The sequence below is a fragment of the Nyctereutes procyonoides genome, unplaced genomic scaffold, assembly GCF_905146905.1.
Source record: "Nyctereutes procyonoides isolate TBG_1078 unplaced genomic scaffold, NYPRO_anot_genome, whole genome shotgun sequence".
Taxonomy (NCBI): domain Eukaryota; kingdom Metazoa; phylum Chordata; class Mammalia; order Carnivora; family Canidae; genus Nyctereutes; species Nyctereutes procyonoides.
Window position 1 is genome coordinate 2,353,010 of NW_026575133.1, and position 27,516 is coordinate 2,380,525.

General features: G+C 34.7%; 1 protein-coding gene across 1 annotated transcript in view; it reads right to left on the reverse strand.

The window, feature by feature from the left end:
- Nucleotides 1–2,872: 2,872 nt before the first annotated feature.
- TM9SF3 (transmembrane 9 superfamily member 3) overlaps nucleotides 2,873–27,516 on the reverse strand; it is a 65,883-nt gene continuing 41,239 nt past the window's right edge. Inside the window, exons 10-15 of the mRNA XM_055346189.1 lie at nucleotides 16,863–17,002; nucleotides 13,779–13,847; nucleotides 10,715–10,861; nucleotides 9,896–9,979; nucleotides 9,487–9,563; nucleotides 2,873–3,753 (exon numbers count right to left, since the gene is read on the reverse strand). Coding sequence (XP_055202164.1) covers nucleotides 3,686–3,753; nucleotides 9,487–9,563; nucleotides 9,896–9,979; nucleotides 10,715–10,861; nucleotides 13,779–13,847; nucleotides 16,863–17,002 — 585 coding nt within the window. The 3' untranslated portion in view covers nucleotides 2,873–3,685. The remainder of the gene's footprint in view (nucleotides 3,754–9,486; nucleotides 9,564–9,895; nucleotides 9,980–10,714; nucleotides 10,862–13,778; nucleotides 13,848–16,862; nucleotides 17,003–27,516) is intronic.

Genomic DNA, 27,516 nt, shown 5'->3' on the forward strand with positions numbered 1-27,516 from the left:
CTCCCTTGTCCATCAATCATCTGCACACCTAGTTCACTAATACTCACATGTGAGCAGCTTTCACACCAGTTTGTTTCCATTTCCTGATACAGCAAAATAACTTAATTTTTGCTTTTTTCTCTGCACGATTCCACCTACAGCTCCAATAAGAATGTCAACTCAGATGGCTTTCAGAAAAGGCTCATAAGAGAGAAATAGTTATTCCTCATACTGAATTTAAGTCTTATAAGATTTCTGCAGTTTTATGTTCACTTTTTGGTCTACCCTACCTCTAAATCTAGTCTCTTTCTGTACACACTTCAAACAATCTTTATAAATTTTCACTGCTCTGATCTCTTTAACATCTTGATTGCTAAAATATAGCTTCATAACCATGGAATTTTTATGAAGGTATAAAACATTAATGAATACTTGCATTTTCATACGTCACTGCTCCTATTACATGTTCCAGTAAATCAATAGACTGAAGCCCTAAGACACACTGAAATCTAAACTTAAAACCCAGATGGAACTGCAGTGTATAGGTTACAAATAGGCTTTTCTTTCTCAGAATTTATATACAGAAGCCCTTCAGTATGTAGCTTTTCCTGAACAAATTACATTAATACATTTATTTTCTTTTTTACAGTTGTAAAAATTCAAGGAAATCTTAAAAGAAGATTATTTGCAAGACGTAGGGCATAAGGTGGTCTGTAAACATTTCGGAAACAGAAGCTTTAACAAACGGAATACAATCTGTGGATAAACCCTAAATAAGTGGATTTTGGAAGAACTGGAATTTGTAGCAACCACCTTTATAAAGAGATCCGTCCACTGTCAATGGAAAACACCCAATCATATCATTCACCAGGTTCAGATATCACCACAGTACAATGAAGTCTAAGAGGATTTGTGGTCAAACTCAGCACAAATCAGGAGCCCAACATGATATACCAAAGAATGCTTTACCATACTTCCAGCCGTTCCATTTCCACTTTATCCTACCCTTGTACTAGGACACATGAATAATTATGTCAATTAGTAGTATAGATAAATTGCAGGAGAAGCATGCTTACAGATGCAAGGAGAAAGTTTATCTTTAGTTTTAGATAGTGTTCAAAGCATCAGTTGATAAGTTGAGCAAATAATGTTAACATATGAAAAGACAGATAAACAGCATTAATGGAGTGGAAGAACCTCACCCTTTGGTTAACTTAAGTCATATTTTATTTTATTACTCTATAACCCAGAGCTAGGGAGCTAAACTGTTTATGGATTACATCTTCTTCAAAGACACAGACATAGCCAGCACCTACATAAAGGTAAAAACCAATACGTATTTTCCAAAGGACTTTCAAGGCAATTTATATTCATTTTAATGATACTTAATATATCTGGAAATTAGAACGCTTTTTTTTTTTTACCTGAAGATTCCCAAGGACTTGAAATCTATTTAGTAAAAAGAACTGGTTGACCTGAAAGTAGCTAAAGCAGTCATTTTTTAAAACCCTACATCTTACCTGCAAGATTCATGAGAAATAGATGTCATTTTACTAAGATAAAAGCTTGCTGTCCAATTTATACTCCATCAGATAGACGATATGGTGTTGTAAGTACTTTACATGTGGTTAAAGAGTTATATTACATAAACCATTAACTATTGGCATTCAGTTTCCTTTCTTGTAAGATCTTAAAGCCAGGTGAGAAAAGAAAATGGAAGAGCCAGTAGACTGCATTTAATATAACATTTTGGCTTGAGAAAGGATTTACTACAGCTTCTGATCAAACTCCTGTTTGTTTATGTCAGCCATATTTAAGTGGTAAGAAACCAAACTTTTCACTCTTTATAGTCCTTACATATCACATTATAGGATGCAGAGTCAATTTATAGAAACATTTTGTAATGAAAACATGTTATGAACTATAAATGGCATGAGTTTCACATTGAAGTTTAAATACAGCGGTTTTGAGTCTTTCTAAAAATACCAACATACAGTATTGTTTTAGGTGGTCATTTGCATAGCAAACTATTAAACTAGAAACTCAATGGTTCTAGGAAAACTTCACATTATGGATAGTTCCAGAAAGATGTATTCAAAATTAAATCACTTCTCTTAGAAAACTGTAACCTTTATTTGCTCATCCATTAGTAAATAAGATAGCCGCTTTTACCCCATCCCCCCTTTACATGGTACACCAAACTGAAGAGATTTTGTGCCACAATCTAATTCGAAGGGCTTACCATTTACTTTGTGACTATACTGGATAATCTAGATGTAAGGAAGTTTGGGGATTTTAAAGTGTGGGTCTCCTGTATTAGAAAAGCATAGTTTACAGTATATTTTAAAAACTGCATTCAGTAATAATTGCCTTTTGAAAAGATTATCTTCAAATTGCAAACACATCTATTTTCACAAAACAATTTGGTCAGGAAAGTTTATTTTAACATTCTAAAGCAGTAATGCTTTAGATGTTACTTAAGTGCCCCAGACAGGATTAACAAAATTAAATGTTTCTAAATTACAAATTTAGCTCCTGTAGGAGCCTCAGAAATTAAACAGAAGAAAACAATCCCCCCTCCCAAAGGAAGTATGACACACACATTTTGAAGAAATCCCAATGTTTCATGCAGTGGTAGGCAAGATGTAAAAAGCCACCCAAATTCACACATTTCTACACCAATCATCATCAGAAAAAAGTCCTCCGTAGTCAATCTGTACATCCAAATGCATTTGAGAATCTACACCTACGTTACATTATTTAATGTTATATACATTTATTACCCACCCCCCCTTGTTTTTAATAATTTCTTATGTAAAACCTTCATTCAAACCCAAAAAAGATGTAAGACTAACTTGGGGGAAGGAAAAAGATAATCACTTTAGACATTCAGTTAAAATGTAGTTTATCTAAATCTCAAAATGTTTAATAAAAACAAATATCTTCTCCATTTAACACTTTGCTTTCTAACTGTACAGTAAATTGCATTGTAGAGAGTACACCTCTATCTTCAGACTGTATCTTCTTTGGATGGAATTAAGATAGAACTGAATAGTTTTAAGATAAATAAATGGGAAGCTGGTCCAACTAAGATGATAGCAGATATATTACATGCAGGATTTAATATTTTTTAATTCTCTCTTCAAAAAAAAAAAAAAGATGCAGTTCGATTGGGGGGAGGAAAAAGTCAAAAAGAACCCAGATTCAATATATAAAAGTGTCCCATAATAGGCTGACGATGGCAGTAAAAATAAGAGAAAAGAGTAATCTTTCTGGAACATCATTTTTCAATAACGTAGAAACACTAAGTGCCAGGAAGATTCTATTCATGTAATTTTAGCATCCAAGTTTCCCTCTATTTATTTTATTGGAACAAATGCTTTAAATAAACTATTTGTCCTCTTCACTGAAGAGAGCTGGTCTATTTCATCTTTAATAAGCTAGTTTTGGGGAAGATTAGCCATGTACTGTAGTAATGCCTACTGCATAAAATCCAAGCATTTGCTGTGAACAGTTGGAGAAAGCAGTCAGTAAGAACCTAGGATCAGTGGAAATAGATGTTACTTTAAGCCATCCAGGAAAGAGAGACCCACAGAGTACCCGTGTGAAAGCCCAAATCTCTTCTTGCGCTTTTTTTTTCTTTGCTGTGCAAGTTCCACCCCTATGAAAGAGAAACTGATCCGAAGTTCCAGGTTTTCTTGGGTCTCTAGTCAATTTTCACATTAGTATAGATTTTTCGGACAAAGGCACTTGTTCCCATGTAACCAATTGCTCCTGCAAAGATAAAATAAGATGTTGTGAAACAAATACATACAGGGTAGTATCCCATTTACAAACACTAAATGCTCTCTGCTCTGGAAAGCTATTCTTTTTTTCAAGATAACATCTTTTTTGTTAGTATTTGCTCTGAACTTATTAGAACCGTATCATTTGTTATGCAAATCACCTATTATCATAATAATATGATTATTATATCACAGATGTGATATTTTTAGAATTAAATATCAGTTATTACATGTATAATTAATAACTATATGAATTAAAATACATCACTTACAAAGCAAGAATAATTTGATAATGACAAAAATGTGCTAAATGAAAAAAACATGTCTTTTTAAAACTTAAATATAAATTTTTCTAGGTCATTTAAACCATTTTAACATGTTCCCCAAATCATCTGATACCTAATGGAAGTAAGAAGTGATGGGATTCTCTCAGAAAAAAACTGAGAACCATGGCCCAATAGCATTTGAAGCTCTAAAGAGGTATTTTCTGATGGAGTTTTTATCTTTAAATTATAGAAGCTCTGTGGCTGGCAAAAAGAAAGATATATTTGAAGAAGTAGATGAGAGAGACAGGTTAAGTAGTGAAATGTTTTTTAATATTAGCTTCAAATGAGGCTCAAAACACCAGAAAGCAAAGGATTTGTCTGTTTTGTTAGTTATCTACCTCCTATACCTTAAAAGAGTACATGGCACATGATAAGGTACTCAATAAATATTTATTGAATGAATGAATGGGATAGCTCTTTACTGCAAATTATACTTAGGTATCCTCAGAACAAGACAGCTAGTCAATCAAATCAGAGAGAAGATTCTCCACTGCAATTAGAAATTTACCATCCAAGCCTTCCTTAAGTTAATAATGATACACACACAAACACATACATACACACAGACCCCTAATTAGTCACCTTTGAACTAACTTCTGTTCACCCACTGGTGACTATATGGAAAGAAAGAAGTCTATTTTGCGTTTCCTATATATAAACTGTACCTCAAGGTAACTACATAGATGATGAAAAGAATTTCCTTCTTATAGAAGAGCCCCAGCTAATAAATATAAAAGGAACAACAAAATTAGAATAACTAACAATGTGTTATATGACCTAGGCAGTAATTATCAATGGCTGCTAACTTCACAGTTAGAACCAGTGCCTCCCGATAAGTTTACAAACCCTTATTTAAGTACTGTTGAACAAGTATTCCTGAATATGATCAGGCCTATAAGCTCCAACTACCCCTTTACAGGAACAACGGGGAGAAATACATGGAGAAACACTAAATGATACCTCAGCAAAATTCAGAGCGTGGAGAACTCTATAGAAATTAAACAAAAACTCAAGTTTCTTAAATACATTGCAAGGGAAAAGAGAGAACACCAGTAGATTAAAAAAACCCTAAGAAACATTTTAACCAGAGGGCTGGGTGGCTCAGTGGGTTAAGCATCCGGCTCTTAATCTCAACTCAGGTCTTGATCTCAGGATTCTGAGTTCAAGCCCCATGATGGACTCCACAGTGGGTATGGAGCCTACTTAAAACAAACATTTTAACCAAGCAATGCATGGACCTTAGCTAGATCCTGATGCAAACAAACTGTATTTAAAAAAAGGCATGGAGATGGGTGGGATAAATGTGAATACTAACAAAATATTTGAGCATATGAAGGAATTATATATGTGTATATACTAAAACTATATAATATTATAAAACTACATATTATATAACTAAGTACATACTTATAGTTATTATATGTACACACACATATATATGTACTAAAATATTTACAGTTAAAAATGACATGAAGTCCGAGATTCAGATCAGAATAAAAAGGGGGATAAGGTGGCATTATGAGTAAGACAAGATTGGCCAAGAGTTGATAATTTTTGACTCAGAGACTCAATATACACACATATTTTTCATTATACATACACACACACAAAAATAATTCTTTTCATATATATTTGAAAATTTCCCATAAATACTGAAAGTATTCTTAAAACCCACCAAGCAACAAAGCAAACCTATTTCCAATTATTTTTCCAATTAATAGATATTTATTATAATATGAGGTATTATATTACAAGTATACTTGGAAATAGTGATAATTCATTCTGAAATAGTTATAAAAGAAGTCCTTACAAAGGAAAAAAAAACACTCAATTTGTAAATATAAACCTGAATTCTTAAAACATAAAAAAAAATCTATGAAATTTTAACTAGAATCAAAAATTTAACTGGCCTAATATCACACCAGTCTAATAACCAAATCTAATATCTAATATTCTAGACTTATAAACCGTTGTTCCCCTCTGAGCAGAGACATGCTTAAAAGCAAAACAGTGTTGACCTAGAGAATCTTTTTTCCTAATCTTATGAGTATCTCAAGAATAAGCATATAAAAATATGATTTTATAAGAAGGAATATACTAAATATGCTCTCTAGAAATGTAAATGTCTTGAGAATAATACAGATACACTTTCAAACTTAGCTTCCTTACTACTAAAATGCTATGATCAGAATGTGAAAGCTATAACAATCTAATTATTTCCACCTTAACACACTTCTTTTTCCTACATTAAAAAAACAATAATTTTTTTCTTTCAATTGTGGACTTTAAAAAAGCATTTTAGCAATATAACCTGATTAGCATGTACAATTTTTGTATTATGATGACATTTTAATCAGTTCATCTGAACTGTTTCCTCTCCCTCAGCCCCGCCAAAATAGATTAGCTCCAAAGGCACATACACCCATTAAAGAATAAATGCTGGGACACTGCCACAACAGCAGGGAACTGTAGATGTGCCAAGATTTTCAGGCAGCAAGATGAAATTTCAACAGGAAAAGCACTAAAAAAACTAGCTAAATTCATTCCATTTTCTTTGTAAATGTCAAGATATTATGTCTCTAGGTCTTCCTAAGATCACATATTGAGTCAAGAAAAAAAAATTTAACCCTCTGCATAATCCCATGATTCTATACCTCGCTGAATGCTGGTGATAATCAAGAAAGACCTCAGATTAAATAAAGAGGAGTTCAAGGAGCAACCTTCTGAAGGAAGGCAGGCTAATAATAATACTAAGGAAACTTCTGATTGCCTAGAGATACACAAGGATGTTCCTGTGTAATACAAATCTAGTTTTAACCTGCAGATCCTAGTCCTCTTTTCCTCAAAGTTCATTAACAAATTAAGTATTGCAGGGAAAGGCTATCACAGTAGCTATAAATAAAATATGCAGTCATAATACAGAGAACTGTCCCTTATAGCTTGTGGAATTAGTTTTATTACTTTACAGTCAATGTCATCTGTGTGTGTATGTGCACACATGATCATGTACATGGTAATATATAAATGGAACAGATTTGAACTGACATAAAGCACTTACTTTAGTTTAAGGTGTACAACATAATGATTTGATATGGGTACATATTGTGAAATGACCACCATAATAAATTTAATTAACATCCATCACTTTCATACAGTTATGGTTTTCTTTCTTGTGATGAGAACTTTTCAGATCTAATCTCTTAGCAATTTTCAAATATACAATATTGTTAACTATAATTACCAAGCATGCCTAGAACTTAAATCATCTGATAATTGGAAGTTTGTAACTTTTGACCACCTTCACTCATTTTGTCCACACTCCTAATCTCCCCTCCTCTGGTAACCATTAATCTATGGAATGGATATGCTCTTCTGATGGAGGGAAAAAGCAATTGTGGTACCTCAGAGGTCCACAAGTGCCATACCAGAACCTAGCTAAATTTTAACAAGATTATCATATCTTCCTTATTCTATTGCCTACCCTATAGCTAAAGATAGAACCTACCCTATAGCTAAAGATAGAATTACCAAAAAAACAAAAAGTCAATGGCAGATAACAGGAAAAGGGGCTGAATTATAAAGTATCTGGAAATGTTTCCATAGTATTAGTCCTTAAGCCTTGCATCATTCTTATAGGGTAACTAAAATTAGCCTCATTTATCAAGTGAAAACCATTCTGAACCCAAAGAAAAGTTAGTTACTGGTATGCATTTCCTTTAAGGTACCTCTGATTAAACTCAGTGTCATGAGGTTCTTCTGAAGTGAAAACACAGGTAAAGAAACCTAAACAAATTACAGACACAGACACACAATCCCAGAACAGAAGGAAGCACCAGGACTGTTAGCCCTCACCAGTACAGAAAGAGTAACAGCCATCTCATTGAGCATCCACATCTACCTGTTTACCCACATCCAATCACTGAATCCACAACACAACCCTGTGAGGTGGGTGTTACTTCTGTTTGGCAAATGTGAATGTTGAGGAAGAAAGGTTAAATAATTTGGCCAAAGTAACATGGCTATTAAGTAGAGGCACCAGAATTTGCACATAGGACTGACTGACCCCAAAAGCCTCAGCTCTTCCCATTCCCCACCATGTCTCCCACAAAACTGGGTCTCTCTTAACACTTGATAACACAGCTGCATTATACTTGTGCTATACATACAATACTATGACAAATAACTACTCTGAAAGATATGCTCGTTTTACAGATGAGAAAAACGAGATTTAGAGACTTCAATATGACTTCCCAGAGCCACAAAAAAGCAGCAAAGAGATTTAACCTGGGTCTCTCAGGCTCTCAAGTCCGTGCCCTTTCCCTTTATCAGGCTTATTTCCAAAAGTTCTTTATTTTCTAGGTATTTTACACATGCCAGAGACTCTATCGTATGGTAACTATTACTTCTTCTATTTATTTATTTATTTATTTTTATTTATTTTTATTTATTATTTTATTTATGATAGGCATGCAGTGAGAGAGAGAGAGAGAGAGAGAGAGAGGCAGAGACACAGGCAGAGGGAGAAGCAGGCTCCATACACCGGGAGCCCGACGTGGGATTCGATCCCGGGTCTCCAGGATCGCGCCCTGGGCCAAAGGCAGGCGCCAAACCGCTGCGCCACCCAGGGATCCCCTACTTCTTCTATTTAATGGAAGATTGTGATAGACCCAAAACACAGTGGTAGTATTATCCTCATTTTTTTTTTTGTACTTTTCCTCATTTTACGCAGTTTGGAGAGCTTGGAAAACTGGATCAAGGTACAGAACATACATGTGGCATGGACAGAACTTAAACCCAGTCTGCAGACATCCAAGTGTGTACTTATAACCTGGACATTGCCTCTTGGACATGGCTATCTCTATGAATAGCCTTAGAAATCTCCAAAAAGGAATCACTCAGCCAGTATCATAACCTGTTTACATCATTATCTTTCCCAAAGAAACTAAGCTTAAAAAAAAAAAGGAAAGAAAAGAAGGGCAGCCTGGGTGGCTCAGCGGTTTAGTGCCACCTTCAGCCCAGGGCATGATCCTGGAGTCCCGGGATCGAGTTCCGTGTTGGGCTCCCTGCATGGAGCCTGCTTCTCCCTCTGCCTCTCTGTCTCTCTTATGAATAAATAAATATTTTAAAAAAGAAAAAGAACAAGAAAAAAGCCAAATTTCAACATGAAAAAGAAACTAATTGTGGTACAGAAAACAGGGCAATACAAAATTATTAGGAATGTTAAAAAAAAGAACATGATGAATTTTTGAGGAATAGTCTAAAGAACTATAATCAGACTCGAGTTTATTTTGTTGTTCCTGATCAAGCCACAGAATGTAATTTCCAATTACTACATTTTTCGGATTCTACAAATCTCAAAGATGAACTCATGATATTCCAAAAATTTCAGAACTTACCACACATTATCCCCAAGGCTGTGCTAAATACCGCCATATAACCAAAGTAAAATGATGTCTGAAATAAGCCATACATCCTGAAATAAGACAAAAAATATATATAGTATATCTATTTTTACTTTCAACATAGGGCCTTAAATTCTACTATTTATTTATTTTTTTAATGGAAGTATAGTCAGTTGACACGTTACGTTAGTCACAGGTGTACACAAAGCAACTGGACAAATCTGACCAGACAAATTCATACATTATGCTGTGCTCACCACAAGTGTAGCTACCATCCATCACCATACAGTGCTATGACCATACCACCGACTATATTCCCTATACTCTACCTTTTATTCTTAAATTCTGTTATTTAAATGACTTTTGTTTCCTAAATACAAAATGAGAAAATATCTCCACTTACTTTGTTTTGAAAAAATAGTAGTAAAAGGAATACATGTAAACATAGATCGCAGTTGATGCAGCAGAGAGAAAACTTGTCCATTGCCTGAAAAAAAAAAAAGTGACTCTTTTGAGTGACTGGCACTGAAACATATTTTAAACCAAAGAACATTATAAAAACATTCTTGAAAATGGATGTAGGGGCACCTAGGTAGCTCAGATGGTTAAGCATCCAACTCTTGATTTTGCCTCAGGTCATGATCTCAGGGTCATCAGGCTCCATGGTGGGTGTGGAGCGTGCTTAAGATTCTCTCTCTCCCTCTTCCTTTGTCCCACCTCCCCATCCTCCACCATGCTCTCTCTCTCGCTCTTTCTCGCTTTGTAAAATAAATCTTTTTAAAAAATCCACATAGATGGCATTTAAATATATCAACAAGGAGAAATCCTAAGAATTGGAAGGAAAGACTCTGAATTTTGTCAGATGCCCTATTATAAGTAACCTTAAGTAAACCACTTCATCAGAACCATCTCCTTTTGTTCAAAATGGAGCAATGCTTCCTCATAAAGTTCTTATCACATCAAGCACTTTGTAAAAATATATAACACAGTGACCATTGTAAGTACAAAAACTTTTTTGTAAAAACAAAAACAAAAACTTTTTTTGTGGCTGATATTACTTTTCCTCTAAAATCTTCATCATTCTTATAACTTAAAAAAAAGTTCCTATACTATCTTAAGGAGCAAAATTTCTAAACAGATCTTTTACTCTACTTGATACACTTCAAATGGCATCTTACTTGAAAACAGAGTTCCAAGGTTCCTCCCTGATATAAGTACTTACCACCTATAATCCTCTGCATTTAGTAGAAAGTATGTGCACACAATGGTCACACAGACGGTCACAATGCACAGGATGACCAGCACCAGCATCATGAAGCCATAGACATAGTAGATCTTATATGCCCAGAAAGATGTGAAGATGAAATACCTTAATAAAATGCAATAAAGACAGTTTCTAATCTTTATTCTTGAAGCTCACCCTTTTGCTAAATCTCATATCTTCGTTCTCACTTTCATCATACTTAAATCTCAATTATTTTCTTTCAAGTAACTTCCAACAGTTTCTTTTACCCTTTTTTATCTATTAAGTCCTCCAAAAATCTCTCAAAAATATTTTCTTGGATAATCTTTCAAGAACAGATTCTTTAGTAGGGCATTCATCTCTAAGAAAACTGAATAAATTAGAAGCTTAAAGGAGTAAAATGTGGCAAAGAAAAATGAAAATAGCTAAAAATTCTTATCTGTAAAATAAAAGCAATTCCCTCATTCTTGCATTTTTTTCTAGATACAACACTATTCAGCAATGTATTTTATATTTTATAAAACACCTTAGCAAATTTTAAAAAGTATGTTTGATAGAGTAATAATGTATAAAACTAGGAAAATAAAAATAATTAGAAAAAAAAAGCCTAAAGAAGCTTCCTGCTGTTTTTGGAAGACAGTAAGAGATAACAGTAACATTTTACACAAAGAACAAGACCCTCAAGGTAATTCCATTCCCCAAATCATCATCAGAAAAGGATCTTTTTGTCTTTTTTTTTTCTTGTTCTGTTTAGCTCACTTACTTGTCACTGATTCTTTCAACAGATATTTAGAGGCCCTGCCACATGACAGAGAAGCAGTGAGAACAGAACTGTGAAGATGACAAAGTCTCTACTCCACTCTCAAGGACATGATGCTCTGTAACATGTGCTTTACCAATGCACCTAAGAGGGGCAACTTACCAGTTTGGTTAGGGGAGAAGGGGTAGTGAGAAGAATCAAATAAGGCATGTGGGGATAAGGGGAGCCAGAAGAATGGTCCACGAACAGCAAAGGCAAAACTTACAAATATGTGGAAAAAGTCAAAGTAACTGAGAATGGCTACAACTTCAAATGAAGGAGTGAGAGCTAAGAGATGTGGCTGGAGAAGCAAATGAGGCCAGATCCTATAGTATGAAAGTCCTTACTAACTATGTTATAGGGTTGGGACCTTACCTCAATGAAAATGAAGAAAAATCTTTAGCAAAGAAGTGACATGATCAGATTAATACCTTAAAAAGATCACTGTGGCTACCAAGAGGAGAACAGACTCAAGGGTGGTCAAAACAGAAGAGAATTTAAGGATATAGCAGAGACACTATTCAATGGAACAGAGTACCTGAGAAAGCAGGAAGAGATGTGATCCAGAAGGTACTGGGAAGAGGGGTAGGACAGAAAAATAGAGGTTAAGTCAGGGTGATGATACAAAGCAGTATATGAGCCTAGAAGTACCAAAGAGGTTCCTGAATTGACTTTATTAAGCCACAAGCTAGTGTGACATACACTCCAGTCCCTCTATGGTACTGACTAGTATCCATGGCACACTCACAGCTGGTAGGTGACCCAAATCTACGTCAATTGTGCTTGGTGGTGTAATTACATAATTTAATTGACTATTACACACACCAATAAACATGATAACAAAAGGATGCCTGATATCTATGAACATTATACTGAGTGTTTTGGAGAAATGAAATAAGGTGAGTCACTTAAAAAACAACATAAAATTAGGTGTGGGTGAGAGAACTATGAAAGTCTTGGGGTGAGATGTATAAATCTAGAAGGATTCTGCACTTAGAATACTTGAGACAGGTCTTGATGTTCTTGTTCCACCTTAAAAATGCTGGAAACACAGAGGATACACTGTGAATGCCAAAGGGAAAATGACAGAAACATTGACAAGATATAAATCAAAGACTCTGGCTCTGTATTTAAAAAAAAAAAGGGGGGGGGGGATCCCTGGGTGGCGCATCGGTTTGGCGCCTGCCTTTGGCCCAGGGCGCGATCCTGGAGACCCGGGATCGAATCCCACGTCGGGCTCCCAGTGCATGGAGCCTGCTTCTCCCTCTGCCTATGTCTCTGCCTCTCTCTCTCTCTCTCTGTTTGACTATCATAAATAAATAAAAATTAAAAAAAATTAAAAAAAGCGAAAGATATGCTTTTAGTTGTTTTAAGTTAAAATACAATGTTATATATGAACTTTTTTTATAATTGAGCCAGCTTTTAATTAACCAATTACCAGATCTAATCATGTCTGTTAAGGAGGTGTCCACTGTAGGAAAGAATCAGCAGTGGGGCATCTGGAAATGTGTAAGGGAATTCTGAGTAGTCGCAATGACTGGCATTTCATGGGCAAGAACCAGAAGTATATGACTGTTCTTGAGAAAGTCCTATATAAAAAAATGTCTTTCCTAAAATGCCAGAGCATTCCCATCAAGGAACATTGGGATACAAGCTGAGGAAAGAAAGACGTATTTTGTAGCGGTGACTAAGGATGCCAAGTATCAAGCACAGTACTTGGGCACAAGGTGGCATACTTTCCACCCCCCAAACTCCTACACATTTCTTAGCACTCCTGTAGACCTCAATGGAAGGAGACTAGAAATATATGTATCTGAAGACGCCAAGATCTAGACTGACTGGTTGGTAGGTAATACTTTTACCTAGTTCCCTGGACCTCAGAAAAACTTTATTTTTTTTTTAATACTTTAAAAATATAATAAAAACCAGTCATTCCTTCTATCATGCATGTGATCAAAGACTGGTCTAGTACTCTCTAGCATGCATTCTTTGATTTATAAGATTTCCTGTTAGGTGAGAAGAGTCTAGAACATAATACAAAACATCTAATTTCACCTGAATATTTGAGACCACAGCAGAAAACTGCTTTTAGGTAGATTATGTTAGAGCACTTTCTGGGAGTGATGAAATAACAGACTAACTCTGCTAGATGCCTTCCCTCTGATGGTTCAAAACCTAACCATAACTCCTAAATTCTCATTACAATTTCATCCCTCAAAACATAAATGCATTGCCACAACTTACATTTCAATAAAGATTGAGCCAAAAGGTAAAATTCCTCCCAGGCAGACAATAACTGCAGGCTCCATGAACCTGGAAAATATTAAAATCAGCAATAAACTTCTAGTATGATTTTCACATTACAATATATAAATCCAGATAACAGGAAGCAGATGCTGGGTACTTAAAAAATAATCTAAGGCACAGGAACAAGCAAGTAAAAAGAAAAACAAAAATTCAAAGAGGTACAATATAGAGGTAGGACCTCAAATTAGCCATAGGTTATAGTAAAAATTCTGGCATAAAAGGCCGAGATAAGAATTTGGGGAATATAAATTCCTGCCACCAACAGAACTCATGAAAAAATCTAAGTATTTGCTTCTGTTCTACATCTCTCAGTAACTTCTAAAAACTTTACAGGCATTTATTTATAGAAAGCCACAGGAAAAAAAAAGTCTTGAGAGCCCTAATTGTGGCCTTGCCATCATCTTTTCCTTGCCATCGCTTTCCTTGGTTTAGAAATTTGTTTTCCTATGAATTATACAATTAAGGTATTATGAGTTCTGACTTACAATGGAACCAGAGTGAATAAAAAATAAAATTCAAACTTCACTCACTCAACAAACATATACTGATGCAATTGGTAATTCTCCACCAGGAATGCCTTTTCTTGTCATTTTTCTCCTGTAAGCATGGGCTCAAGTGTTCTCCCCATGAAGTCCTTCCCAAGTTTCCCAGAAAAAGGTGGGCCCTTCCCCCAGGCTAGCACTGCCTCTTGAACATAACTCTGTGGCAGCACTTACTACACTATCCTGAGCTGTCTAATTACATACATATCATACCTCACTAGACTATAAACTCTGGCAGGCTGAAGCTCCTCACCCAGTTATTCCCAGTGCCCCATGGCACATAAAAGATACTAACATACTATCTCTGGGATAAACAAATTAAAAAACCAAGAGGAGGGGCACACTTGGGTGGCTCAGCCAGTTAAGCATCTGACATGACTCTTGGTTTCAGTTCAGATCATGATTCAGGGTCGGGAGATTGAGTCCCAAGTCAGGCCCCACACTGGGCAGAGAGCCTACTTAAGATTCTCTATCTCCCTCTCCTTCTGCCCATCCCCCCACCACACGTGGACATGCATACATACACTCTCCAAAAAAAAAATAAAGAGAGAGAGAGAGAAGAAATGAAAGAGTTTGGAAGCTGGGAAAACAAAACAAAACAAAACAAAACCTTAAAGGCCATTTAATGTAGTCTTATCTCCTTCTTTTATAGGAATCTAAGACCCACAGAGGTTAAAAATGATCTTCCCAAGATAACATAATCCATGAGAGCCAGATCTAGTATTCAGATTTTAGATCCCATGTAATTATATGATTATGGAAAATATACACATAAGCCTTCCTCCAACTAACTGTGACCCATGGTTTGCAAGGTCATATGTTGTTCCTTCTTCTCCTTTACCAGTCCTAGTAACCTAGAATCTAATCTTGATTTCAAAGAGAAAATGTACTTTTAAAAGGAACATGGACAATTCTAAAACTAGAACAGATCACCTTCCTTTAAACTAGAAGTGCTGTTTTTATTCAGCCTCCATTTCTATAACTGACCTCCGAGTCTACAAAAGACTATATATGTAAGTGCCTAAATATAAATTATAGGGAAGCCCGGGTGGCTCAGCAGTTTAGCGCCGCCTTCAGCCCAGGGAGTGATCCTGGAGACCCCGGATAGAGTCCCACATCAGGCTCCCTGTATGGAACCTGCTTCTCCCTCTGCCTGTGTCTCTGCCTGCCTCCCTCCCTCCCTCCCTCCCTCCCTCCCTCCCTCTCTCTCTCTATCATGAATAAATAAAAAAAAAATTAAAAAAGAAGGTAAAATATCTAGGAACAGAGGCTTTTATGTGTGTTTGTGTGTGTGTTTGTGTGTGTATCCCTTATTATGAATATGTAGAGTCTAATGTGCAGTTATTCTTATGGATAGAGAATATAATAAATGTATATATTGTAGATTGTTCTATTTTTGTCCACTAGTAAGAATCAGGAAAATGAAGAATGCAGAATAGCATAAATCAGCACCAAAATATTTAATTTACTAATTTTAAAGGGCAATATATTTATGAGTTTAGTTTGTTCGAATTTGAATTACAAAGATTAGAAATATAACATATTAATGACGTCCCATTTTATGTCTGAATTTTAAAAAATATAAATTGTCCAGTTAAAAATCTACCAAGAATACTTTCAAAGTGGATTGATTAAAAAAAATCCTGTAAACTATATGTATACTTGTGCCACTAAAGACTCTCTCTTCAGCTATTTAACAGAAATACTCATCATCCTTTGTCAGGATTCATCTTGAATTCCGGGAGGTTCTCAAGAACACATATTTGGATAAAATGTGACAGAATGTATTTGGGAGATTCTAGATTATCCCAAAAGACACAGGACATTAGGTCAGGAAATTGGAAATGATCTTAGTCCTAATTCATCTCTCAACCAGCACAACATATGTGGTTATAAATGTGTCAATATTATTAGAATAATAAAATATCTGGAAAGGAATTAATAAGCTAAGGGTTGGCAAACTTTTTCTGTAAGGTTTAGATAGTAAATATAGTAAATATTTTAGGTTTTGAAGGCAATATGGTCTCTGTCTCTGATGCCACAGTGTAAAAGTAGTCACAGATAATATGTGAATGAAAAGGCATAGATATGTTCCAAGAGAACTTCTTCAAAAACAGGCAGCAGGTCAATTTTGTCCTGTAATAAAATACAACTGTTGCAGCTTTAGTTCGTACTCACCTCTATGCACTAATGTACTTATCAAAGTGTTTAATTTATCTGTAAATGGCACCAATATTCAGAAAGTGAAATAAGGATATAATTGATTACTACTACTAACAATATAGGTTGAAGGAAAAAGTAAAAAGATAAATTCTTAAGTTCAAATTTAAGACATTCTAATAAATACAGGCCAATTCTAAAAGAAAGAAAGATATATATATATATATATATATATATATATATATATATATATATATATCAGCATTAAGAGTTTTTCTATTGTGAGGAACAATGACATAAAATTTAGCATTCTCTTTACCATTTTTTCTCCGGTATGGGACGAGGCACAGCATTGACACGACACGGAAAGTTGGGCTGACCTGACAGATTTCGGCCAAGTATTGTACCAACAAGATTTAGAGGAAGAATAACAAAAAAACAGATGCAACAAACGGCCACCTGTAAATTAAATTAAGATGTTTGTGATTACTCAGAATAACATTAATAAAAATAAAGAGGACACTTGAAATTTAAACACAATTTGATCACAAAATAAAATGTTTAAGTTCAATACAGGTTAAAATTGTGTAAGATATACACTAATGAAAAGAAGTAAACAATGTGCCTTAAAATATTGGAATTGAACTAAATACAAATAGAACTGCTCCCCACCCACTGCCGTTGCTCCCATTCTCTGTTCTCCTATACGCTCTCTGCTGTGGTCCTATTTTCTCTCCTCATGTCACTTTTTAGTTGTCATGCTTCTAACATATCCTTTATCTTTTCTCATTATAAACAACTTACTTACTTGGCTGCATTTTATTGAGTTTAGGGAGCTTTGCATGTTATTTCCCTATTTTATAGAGGAAGAAAATGAGACTTGGAGAGGCAAAGTAACCTCTCATGCCCACAACAGCTAAGAAGTGGCTAGATGAAAAACCTCAGTTCTGACCTCTCCCATCTCAGGGACTGTGCTAGTTTCTATTCCACACTGCCTTAGTATCTTAACATCACAGGCATATCTATTTATTCAGAGATGGGCCATACTAAAATGGTAGGAGTATTTTTCTGCCCATCATCAGTTCAAAGTCTAACATTACAGGGAAGACCATATACAGTCTAGAACCAAAGCAGTCAGTTAGGAAAATAATTATTTCTGTGATTTTTGTCTTCATATAAATCTGGGTACTCAAGGATACACAAGCTCTTTTCCAACTGGCGTCTGGTTAAGACCACTTCACTTTCAACTCCTATAAAATGGGCAGACTGAATTGCTCCTATGATCACTTTCAGTTCTACATTTTAGGGCTCTAATAAAAAGCAAAAGTGAGACAAAGTTGAAAGAAAATTGTGAAGAAACTGAGAGAAATGAAGAGTTGTGGAGTAGAAAATCCACAGTTATTACATGAAGAGAATCTACTTTGAAGCAACATTAGTGGAAGTCACATCTTCATTATATCCTTTTGTGTGTGTTTTAAATAAGCCAGAGGGTATCATCATTCTTTTAGATAAAACTTGTATAAATATATGAGAGTTAAGAGAGTCCTGGAATTCCATTTTAAAGATCAGGCTTAGGAACTCAAATTATTGGTATCTCAGTTTAGACCTACTAAGTATTTATGCCATAAAATAAGTGAAATATGAAAAATAAGCTGTTAAGATATATTAATCAACAGAAAATATTGCAAATTATACATTGTCTCATACACAACCAGGGGATGAATTCTGTCTTGATTTTTGCTGTTGACTGCTTTCTTAATTACTGAGATGTGCTTTCATTAAGTATACAAGACCCATAAATGTTAACACATTGTAATAAGGCCTATGTATTTCCCTCTTAATTTACCAGAACTTTAATTTCAAATAAGAAATGAAGAGAAGCTGAAAAGAAAATTCCTATGAAGAATGACATGGTACGGGAGAGTGGTTTCCAAAAGGTCCTGCTGAAAAGCTTCCAGAAGCCTCAGGTCCTGCTGAAATGCTTCCGGAATTCCACAAGCATTTAATTTTAATATCCTTTGGAAAAGTGTTTTTAAAAAATATTTTGAAGTGTGATTTAAAAAAATATAGATTCAAAGGAGTTCTGTATTGAATAATAATACACTGAAGCTACCATAACGAGGTTAACTCATTTTCATACAGATCTGAGAAGAGTTTCTCCTGTTAACTCTGTGTATCTATTTGGACTCCTCATAAATGTATCATTGATTAGGAAGGTCTGTAATGCTACCCGTTGTCTTTTGTTCTCTCTCCTCTCCCACCAATCCAATTCAGCCTGCACACATTTGTTCACCAAAAGTTGTACAAGCAAATGCACTCTAGCACATGTGTGTGACAGGGAAGTGATATGAAGGCATATATTGCTGGTGTGCTCATTCAAAGGCTAACAATAATTGATAAAGAAAAGTATAACAGTCTCATCAAGACATTATCAACTGTTCGGTACTTGTCTAATTTTTCCCCTTTTCCTGTCTGTTTTTTTTATACATGATAAAGAATGTGAGCAGTTTGTTAGAAACTGTTAGTGACTGAACTGTGAAACCAATTTTCTATACCTTTATGTTCAAGTTCTGGATGAGTTTACTTGAAGAATTACTCTGAGATTTTAAGGCAAGCTGTTAAAAAACAAGTCACATGAACTAAAAATCATCCGTGATGTTGGGATTTTTCTCAATACCGATATTTGACCAAATAAATTGGTTACTGAAGAAGATATGACTGAGCTCTTATTCATACCCCTGTATATTAGATCTGTATTCATCACAACTACATTGCTTCACATTAAATTGAGAATGTTAAATTACTGAATTTGCAAAATTTATTTATACTAAAAGATTCATGCTTCTATCCATTTTCCACATTGGACTTCCACAAGTTCATTTTAAAATGAAATAAGAAAGAAAGAAAAGAAAGAAAAGAAAGAAAAAGAAAGAAAGAAAGAAAGAAAGAAAGAAAGAAAGAAAGAAAGAAAGAAAGAAAGAAAGAAATCTAGCCACTGAGAGTTCAAAACAACAACAACCACCACCACCTAAGTCTATTACACTGTGAAAACTCTGGAACTCAAACCAATATAGGGCCCTCCCCAGCCTCTGAGACACTGTTCACAGACTAACAGCAAACAGGGGCAGTAGGGGGGAGGACAGACTTACTCCGGGTTGAGGCCTCCTCTATCTACAATAAAAGCAAGTCAGAAACAAGGACTGCCTCTCAGCACTTAATACCCCAAAATACCAAATGCTAAACTCTTCTCAGTCTCAGTCACAAACCAAGAACTTGGCAAATACTTATTCTAGCTCTGCTTCCAGACTGGTCTTCTATGAAATCCATGATGTGAATGGAATAGAAAGGGAAAGTGCATCCCAAGACGGGCTCTTTTGAAATGCTAAGGAATATAAATTTTACTTATGGTGACAGACAGTAATCGCTTTTAGGTAAGGTGATTCTCAGGAAATATACTGTCTTATCAAGTCATTATGTTTATGCATTTCTTCAACACCTGCTCAGACTAGACCATTTTTATCACTCCTTTTCTACCTCATACATTTTATGCCTTTAGGTCTACATAAAAATTATTGAGCTTCAGTTTAAGCATTTTGACAATAGGACCTAGTAATCAGGGCATTGCCAACTCAAACAAATGCCTATAGGATATCTATCTATTTTATGAGATTATTCTCAATATGCTAATAAGTAACTTCCCATTCTGCTTTTTGGACTTCATTACCCCAACAGAAACACTGAATGTGAAGTTAAAAACATATCTGATGAATCTAGCATCATCTTGATATCAAAACCAGAAAAAAATAAAATTACAGACCAGTATCTTTCATAATACAGACGCAAAAGCTAACAAATCTTAGCAAATGGAATCCAGACATATAAAATAAATACATCATAACAAATTGAGATTTATCAAAGAAATGAAAAATTGGTTTAAGATTCAAAAATCAATCAATACAATTGACCAGACTAAAAGATGAAAATCATGGAATATCTCAAGAGAGACAGAAAAGGCCACTGCAAAATCCAATGTCCATTCAAAAAACAGAACAAAAAACTGTCAGCAAACTAGGAGCAGAAGGGCTTCACCAACTTGATGGAGGGCATCTACAAAAAAAATGCAGGTAACACTTTACTTGATGGCACACGACTGGATTATTTTCCTCTAAGAAGGGGAACAAGGCAAGAAAGTCTGCTCCCACTGCTTCTGTTCAAAACTGCACTGGAGGTTCTAGCCAGTGCAATGTGGCAAGAAAAAATAAAAAAATAAAAGGTATACAGATTAGAAAGGTAGAAATGCAAGTGTCTTTACTCATACATAACATGATAATCTATGTAAAAAAAACCCTGTAAGACTGTACAAAAAAAAAAAAAAAAGAAAATAGAATAAAGTTGCAGGATGCAAAGCCAATATACAAAAATCAATTAACTGTTTTATAATATACTCTCAACAAACCATCCAAATTTGAAATTTTAAAATATACCACTTACAAATAGCATGAAAAACAGAACATACTTAGGGTTAAGTTCAATAAAAGGTGTACAAAATTTAAACACTAAAACTACAAAACACTGCAGAGAAAAATTAAAGATATTTAAGTATGTCAAGAGCTATACTGTGTTCTATAATTAAAAGACTCCACATTGTTAAGATGTCATTTCTTCCCAAATTGATCTATAAATTCAACACAATCTCAATCAAAATCTCAGTGGGATTTTTGTAGAAACTGACAAGGTCACTCTAAATTTTATATAGAAATGCAAAGAACCTAAAAGTACCAAGACAATGTTGAAAAAGAACTGATTTCAAAACTTATTGTAAAGCTATGGTAATCAAAACAGTGTGACACTAGCATAAAAACATGACAAATTAATCAATGAAAGAGAACAAAAAGTCCAAAAATAGATCCACATTTATATAGCCAGTTGATGACCAACAAAAATACTATGGCAATTCAGTAGAGAAAGCATAACTTTTTCAACAAATGGTGTTAAAACTACTAAATAGCCATAAGCAAAACAAAACAAAACCCCTGACCCTTGGCTCATACGATATACAAAATTAAGCAAAAATGAATCACTGACCTTAACTGGATATTTAAGAGCCAAAATTAAAAATTTCTAGCAGAAAACACAGAAGAAAAGCTTACTGATCTTTGCTTTGGCAAAAGGACAGAAAAGCACAAACTATAAAGAAAAAAAAATCAATAAATTAGACTTACTTTTGCTCTTCCAAAGATACTCCTAAGTGAATGAAAAGATAAGCCACAAAATGGGAGACTATACTTCCAAAATAAGTATAGGGCAAAGGACTAGCACCTATAATACACAAAGAACTCTTCCACGCAACAAGATAACAATCTATGAAAAACAGGCCAAAGATTAGAACAGTCATTAAAAAAATATAGGGGTGGCAAATAAGCACACAAAAATATCAACATGATTAGTTATTAGGGAAATGCAAATTAAAATGAGACAACAGGGGACACCTGGGTGGCTCAGTGGTTGAGTGTCTGCCTTTGGCTCAGGGTGTGATCCTGGAGCCCTAGGATCTGGTCCGCATCAGGCTCCCTGTGGGGAGCCTGCTTCTCCCTCTGCCTGTGTCTCTGCCGCTGTCTCACATGAACAAATAAATAAATAATTTTAAAAAAAAGACACCAATATATATCCACTAAAATGGATAAAATTAAAAAGACTGACCACATCAAGTGCTGGAGATGATGTGGAGCAACTAGAACTCTTATATAATACTAGTGGGAATATAAAATTACAAAACTACCATGGAAAAGTTTAGTGGTTTCTTCTTCTTTTTTTTTTTTACTAGAGTCAACACACGATGTTACAGTTTAGCAGTTTCTTGAAATATTTAATTATTATATGACTCAGTCATTCCACTGTAGTTATTTATCCAAGACCACTGAAAATATATCCAACACAAAGAGTTGTATATGAATACTCATAACAGCTTATTTGTAAGCGAAAAACTGGAAATAACCCAAATGTGCGTTATTCGATAAATGGATAAACAACTGTGGTATATCCATGGAATATATGGAATACAATTGAGCAATACAAAGAAACAAGCTATTAATACATACAACATCAATAAATCTTAAAATAATTTTCTGAATAGAAAAGGACAAAAAAGAACATATTTATATGATTCTATTTAGATGAAACTGTAGGTAACACAAACTAATCTATGATGACAAAGAGTGGACTGGTGGTTACCGGAGAAGGAGGGAGGGACGGAAAAAGGAGGATAAAAGGGGTGAATTACAAAGGTACACATCAAAACTTCTGGACTTTACAAATACCTTCTTTTTTTGATTGTGGTGATGGTTTCCCAAAAATGTACATATATCAAAACTTATCAAATTGTACTCTTTAAATACATATTAATTATATCTCATTAGGGTTGTAAAAATAGACCCAAGAAAGGCATAAACATTCTATATTCATCACTCTCAGAATAAATCTAGAATTCCTCTTGGCAGAAGAGGAGGAAAGGAAATAAACAAAAATCATCACTGCGGCCAGCAGCACCATACCAAACAAAATGTGATTTGAGTCAATTACACTGCACCTGCACGAGGGTGGAGTTTCTGCTCTGTAAAACAGGAATAATGCATTATCACTAGCTCTGCCTATCTCTTTGGGTTCTTCTGACCAGGTAAGATAAGGGGTATGAAAAAGCTTTGTAAACTGAAAATGCTACACAAATGTATCTGTCCTTATTCATTTTGTCAAATTTGGCACCTCATTTCAGTCAGGTGAGATTATTTTAGATTCTGTCTTCATCATTTAATATTACTAGTTTCCTCCTTGATTTCACATCCTTTTTCAATTTAATCATCAAATCACTATGCCTTTATACAAATCATTAACAATTATTTGAATTGGTCCAAGTCAAGAGTCTACTGACAGTATGTGACACATTATTAGTAATATCATCCCAATTCTTCAATTCTATAATTACTTAATTACACATCTACCTGACTGTACTATTCTACCTATATTTCTCTATCTTGTCTAACAAGATCAATATTTTACACTCCTTTATTCTGTCTACTATAACCTACCAAAAAGGGGAAATGAAGTTGTTCTAGTATCTTTGTTTTAATAAATCCATAATAGCTCCTAAGGTTTATTATTTCTGTCATTTAAAAAATTAATTTTAATAACATTCTAAAATCTTATGCTTTATCAAATTCACATTTGTAAGGTAGAATCCACTTTCTTCCTTTCCTTTCTGGAAAAGTAAATCTGCTTATGTCCAGTTTTATAAAGTTTCTGTTCTCTTACACAGTTATTCAAACATTACTTATCAGCATGATTTCTCAGTATGTCTAAAAGGTCACTTACATAAGCAGCAAACTTACAACCAAGGTAGTTGGGTACTCCTGTACCACCAATCCCCTTACCTATCTTGGGCTTCATTTCCCCCTTATTAGGGATTATTTTCCTCTTATTTCTTCTTGTATAAAGGTTATTTTATTTAATGAATAAAAAGAGGAAGAGTGAGTTATAATCATTCTTCTTTCATTCTGTCACGTCACTGATCCCATGTAATGAGCCAGTGGTCTTGCTACAAAAATATCTTTACAAATTCTTACTTGCCTTAGCATTTGTCAAAAGTTCAGGTTAGTTAACGGAGTTTTTCTAACACTATAGATCTTTATTATTCCTTTACACTTAGGTTTACTGTATTCTTCTCACAACCTTTGAGAGATCATAAACTGGTACCTCTCCCATTAATCTTGGTCTCCATTTTTTCCTCACTGTGGTAATTTCTGATCATATATCATGAACTTCGTTTTTGAGAGCCATCGATTGTTAAGCCATTTTCCAAGTTACAGTCCAAGACTTGGATTATGAGAGAGCATTTCCCTAACTATTTGTAAGATTTGATTTCCCAAAACCTCGGGCATATTTCTGATAATATTCAAGATGTCCCTCCAAATTAAAACAGACTTGAAGATGACAAATACAATATAGCTCACTCATAACTCGTTTCTTCTCTGCCAACTATTCTACCCACTAAGAGACAAAACAATAAAGTATAATAAGTCAAGGATTTATCAAGTGCATGCTGAGCTTAGTATTAGACTAGAGAGGTTATTAGTTCCTATGCTACCTTGAACTTTGAGCTTTAAAACCCTGCAACTGGTTCTTTCTCCCTTGAAAGCCTACAATAAATAACATCAAGTCTAGGATCTGAGATTTACAGCCCACAGAAGACTTCATGCCTAAAACTTATTTTCAAAACATCCTGAGAAACCCTTCTCATTCCCAAGAAACTCTCACAGGACCAAACACTCTAGGTACAACACTCTAAGTCACTCTTGAACAAATTCCCAAAAGAAAAAGGTTTATCTTCCCAGAAACAATCTGATTTCAAGTGTACTCTCTTTCTTTCCCTGTAGCCAGAACAGATCTCTGGCCAGAACACTCCAACTTCAGGATCAGGTATGTTCATCTCTGGATAGTCCATGACCCCAATTTTATTTAAATGCTCTCTTTACTCTTCTTGTAACTCTTGACTTTAGGCACCATCCCTTAAACCTAGGACACAAGATATCAGCTCAGATTTTTACTACTACCCTCTACTTATGTTTATCTTCATTAAGCTAAGAAGATTGGTAATTGTTCAACAAGCTTAATCTGACATGGATTTAATGGTTTTTACGTGTAATTAGGTACATTTGAGCAGAAAAGCTGGAGTCCAAAGACAAACCTTTCAACCTTATCTTGGGCTAGTACTGGTGCCAACAGCAGTATTCTGACAAAATTCCAGAACCTCAGTGGGCAAAATTCCTATTACTCAGGTGCGTTGATAGGGCAAGACAGAAGCCTGAAGTCACTTTTACCAAAGTTGGCTTTAAACACTCAATTGTGAAATATCTGAGAAAAGAGAGTACTAAAAACAAGATCACCCAGAGGAAGGGCTCAATGTCCAAGAGATCAAAGGAATGGGAGACAGAAACAGCTAAGACCTACAGAAGAGCAAATAGGAGTATCTGAAGACTCTGATTTTCAAATGAGGGTGTTCAGTTAAGTAGTGGCATCCAACTTCTAAGAAACATATACTCTGGGAGCCTTTCAGCTGACAGATCCATCTCCAGATGCTGGGAACTAGAATCAGGTAAACACCAGTGATTGGATTTAAAGCAAAATAGATCAATTGGCTTAGGATGAAGCCATGAACGCTGAGGTTATTCAAATTCCCAAGGATTCTAATATGTACTCAGGGTTGAGAACCATGGAGTTTATGAGACTATTTTCTCATAACATCAAGCCAAATAACTAAAAAATACAAATATCAGTAGTTAAAATATTTAATGAACAGCAGGTCAAACATTCACTCAAGTTCTTAAATTTCAGGTTCTAAACAAATTTTGAGACCTTTAAAAGAAAAAAAAATGTTAGACCACACATCTGATTAAAACTTAAGGGCAACGAGGGATGCCTGGGTGGCTCAGTGGTTGAGCATCTGCCTTCGGGCTCAGGGCGTGATCCCGGGATCTGGGATCAAGTCCCGCACTGTGCTCCTTGCACGGAACCTGCTTCTCCCTCTGCCTGTGTCTCTGCCTCTCTCTCTGTCTCTCATGAATACATAAATAAAATCTTTAAAAAAACAAAACAAAAAAAACTTGAGGGCAACAAAATGTCTTTCATTCAGCATTCCTTCATTCCAAATTAGAATGCAAATTAAGAACATGACAGGTGCCTGCTGTGTACCAACAGCCAGTCTTTTACACACCAAAAATCAATTTTATAGACCTGCTCTGGCTCAGTATTCAGTCTGAAATTGTAATATAGTAGTTATTAATTATTAAATTATCTAAAGGCAAATTACCCTGAATATTAACAACTAAAACCCCATTTACAAGTGGTAAAATTTATGATTTTAGTGAAACAAATTAACTTTAAAATATAATTTTCACATCAATTCAAAACTTTTTGAGGAAAACTATAGTGAATCTGAATTTTCAATTTTAAAGCACAATGAAAATAATTAATTCAGGAGATCATCTTTAAGAAGTCCTTGACTCAAAAAAAAAAAAAAAAAAGAAGTCCTTGACTCCCTATGCTCCCTATGGATACTTCCTGATGGCCTGGAACTACCAGAAAGCAAATTCTTTTCCAGTTCTAAATATAATTAATTACTTTACCTTTTCCTATTATCACTTGCTTTGGCCTATAAAACAAAAACAAAACAAAACAAAAAAAACCTTCAATTTTGAAGCAATTTTTAAAAATATTCCTAACTAAAAAGTATCACCAAAAGAAGATTAAAATTCAGAAAGAGATCTGGGTCCATTTATAGTTCTGTCACAATCTGTATGACCATGACCAAGTTACACAGCCTCTGTGAAAAGCAGCAACCATCCTGCACCTTATATATACGTGTATACGTGTGTGCACGTTTGCACAAGTATACATTAAGACTAAAGTCTACTCCAGGCCTAAAATTCTATTTCTGATAAAAAGGTAAAATAGGAAAAATTTGGAAACTGTGGGTTACCTCTGTAAAGCACTGGTATATAGCTACGTTTAGTTTTAATGTAGTTAAAAAAATCCAAAATACTTCAATGTCTGTGATCATAGCAGGTAAGATATGATATGATTTTAATGTCTTTAGTAACATATTATCAATATATATGTTTAATGAGATTCTAAAAATAAGTACACTGCCACTGAAAAAAGAAAATGTGTTCTGGAGAAGCTTTACTACCTACCACAACCAATGCACCCACCTATCAAATTAAAACACCCTCATTTCTTTTTTTTTCTTTTTTTAAACACCCTCATTTCTTTATTTTTCTTCTACAATATAGTCACCAGATTCTTCTATCTCTGATAAAAAAAAAAAAGTAAAGTATTCTTTTGTCATTCTTGTAAGTCTGACTTTCACTTCACTGGCTCAGCGAACCAAGACAAAATTTTTTTCACTTAACTATCTAGGACTG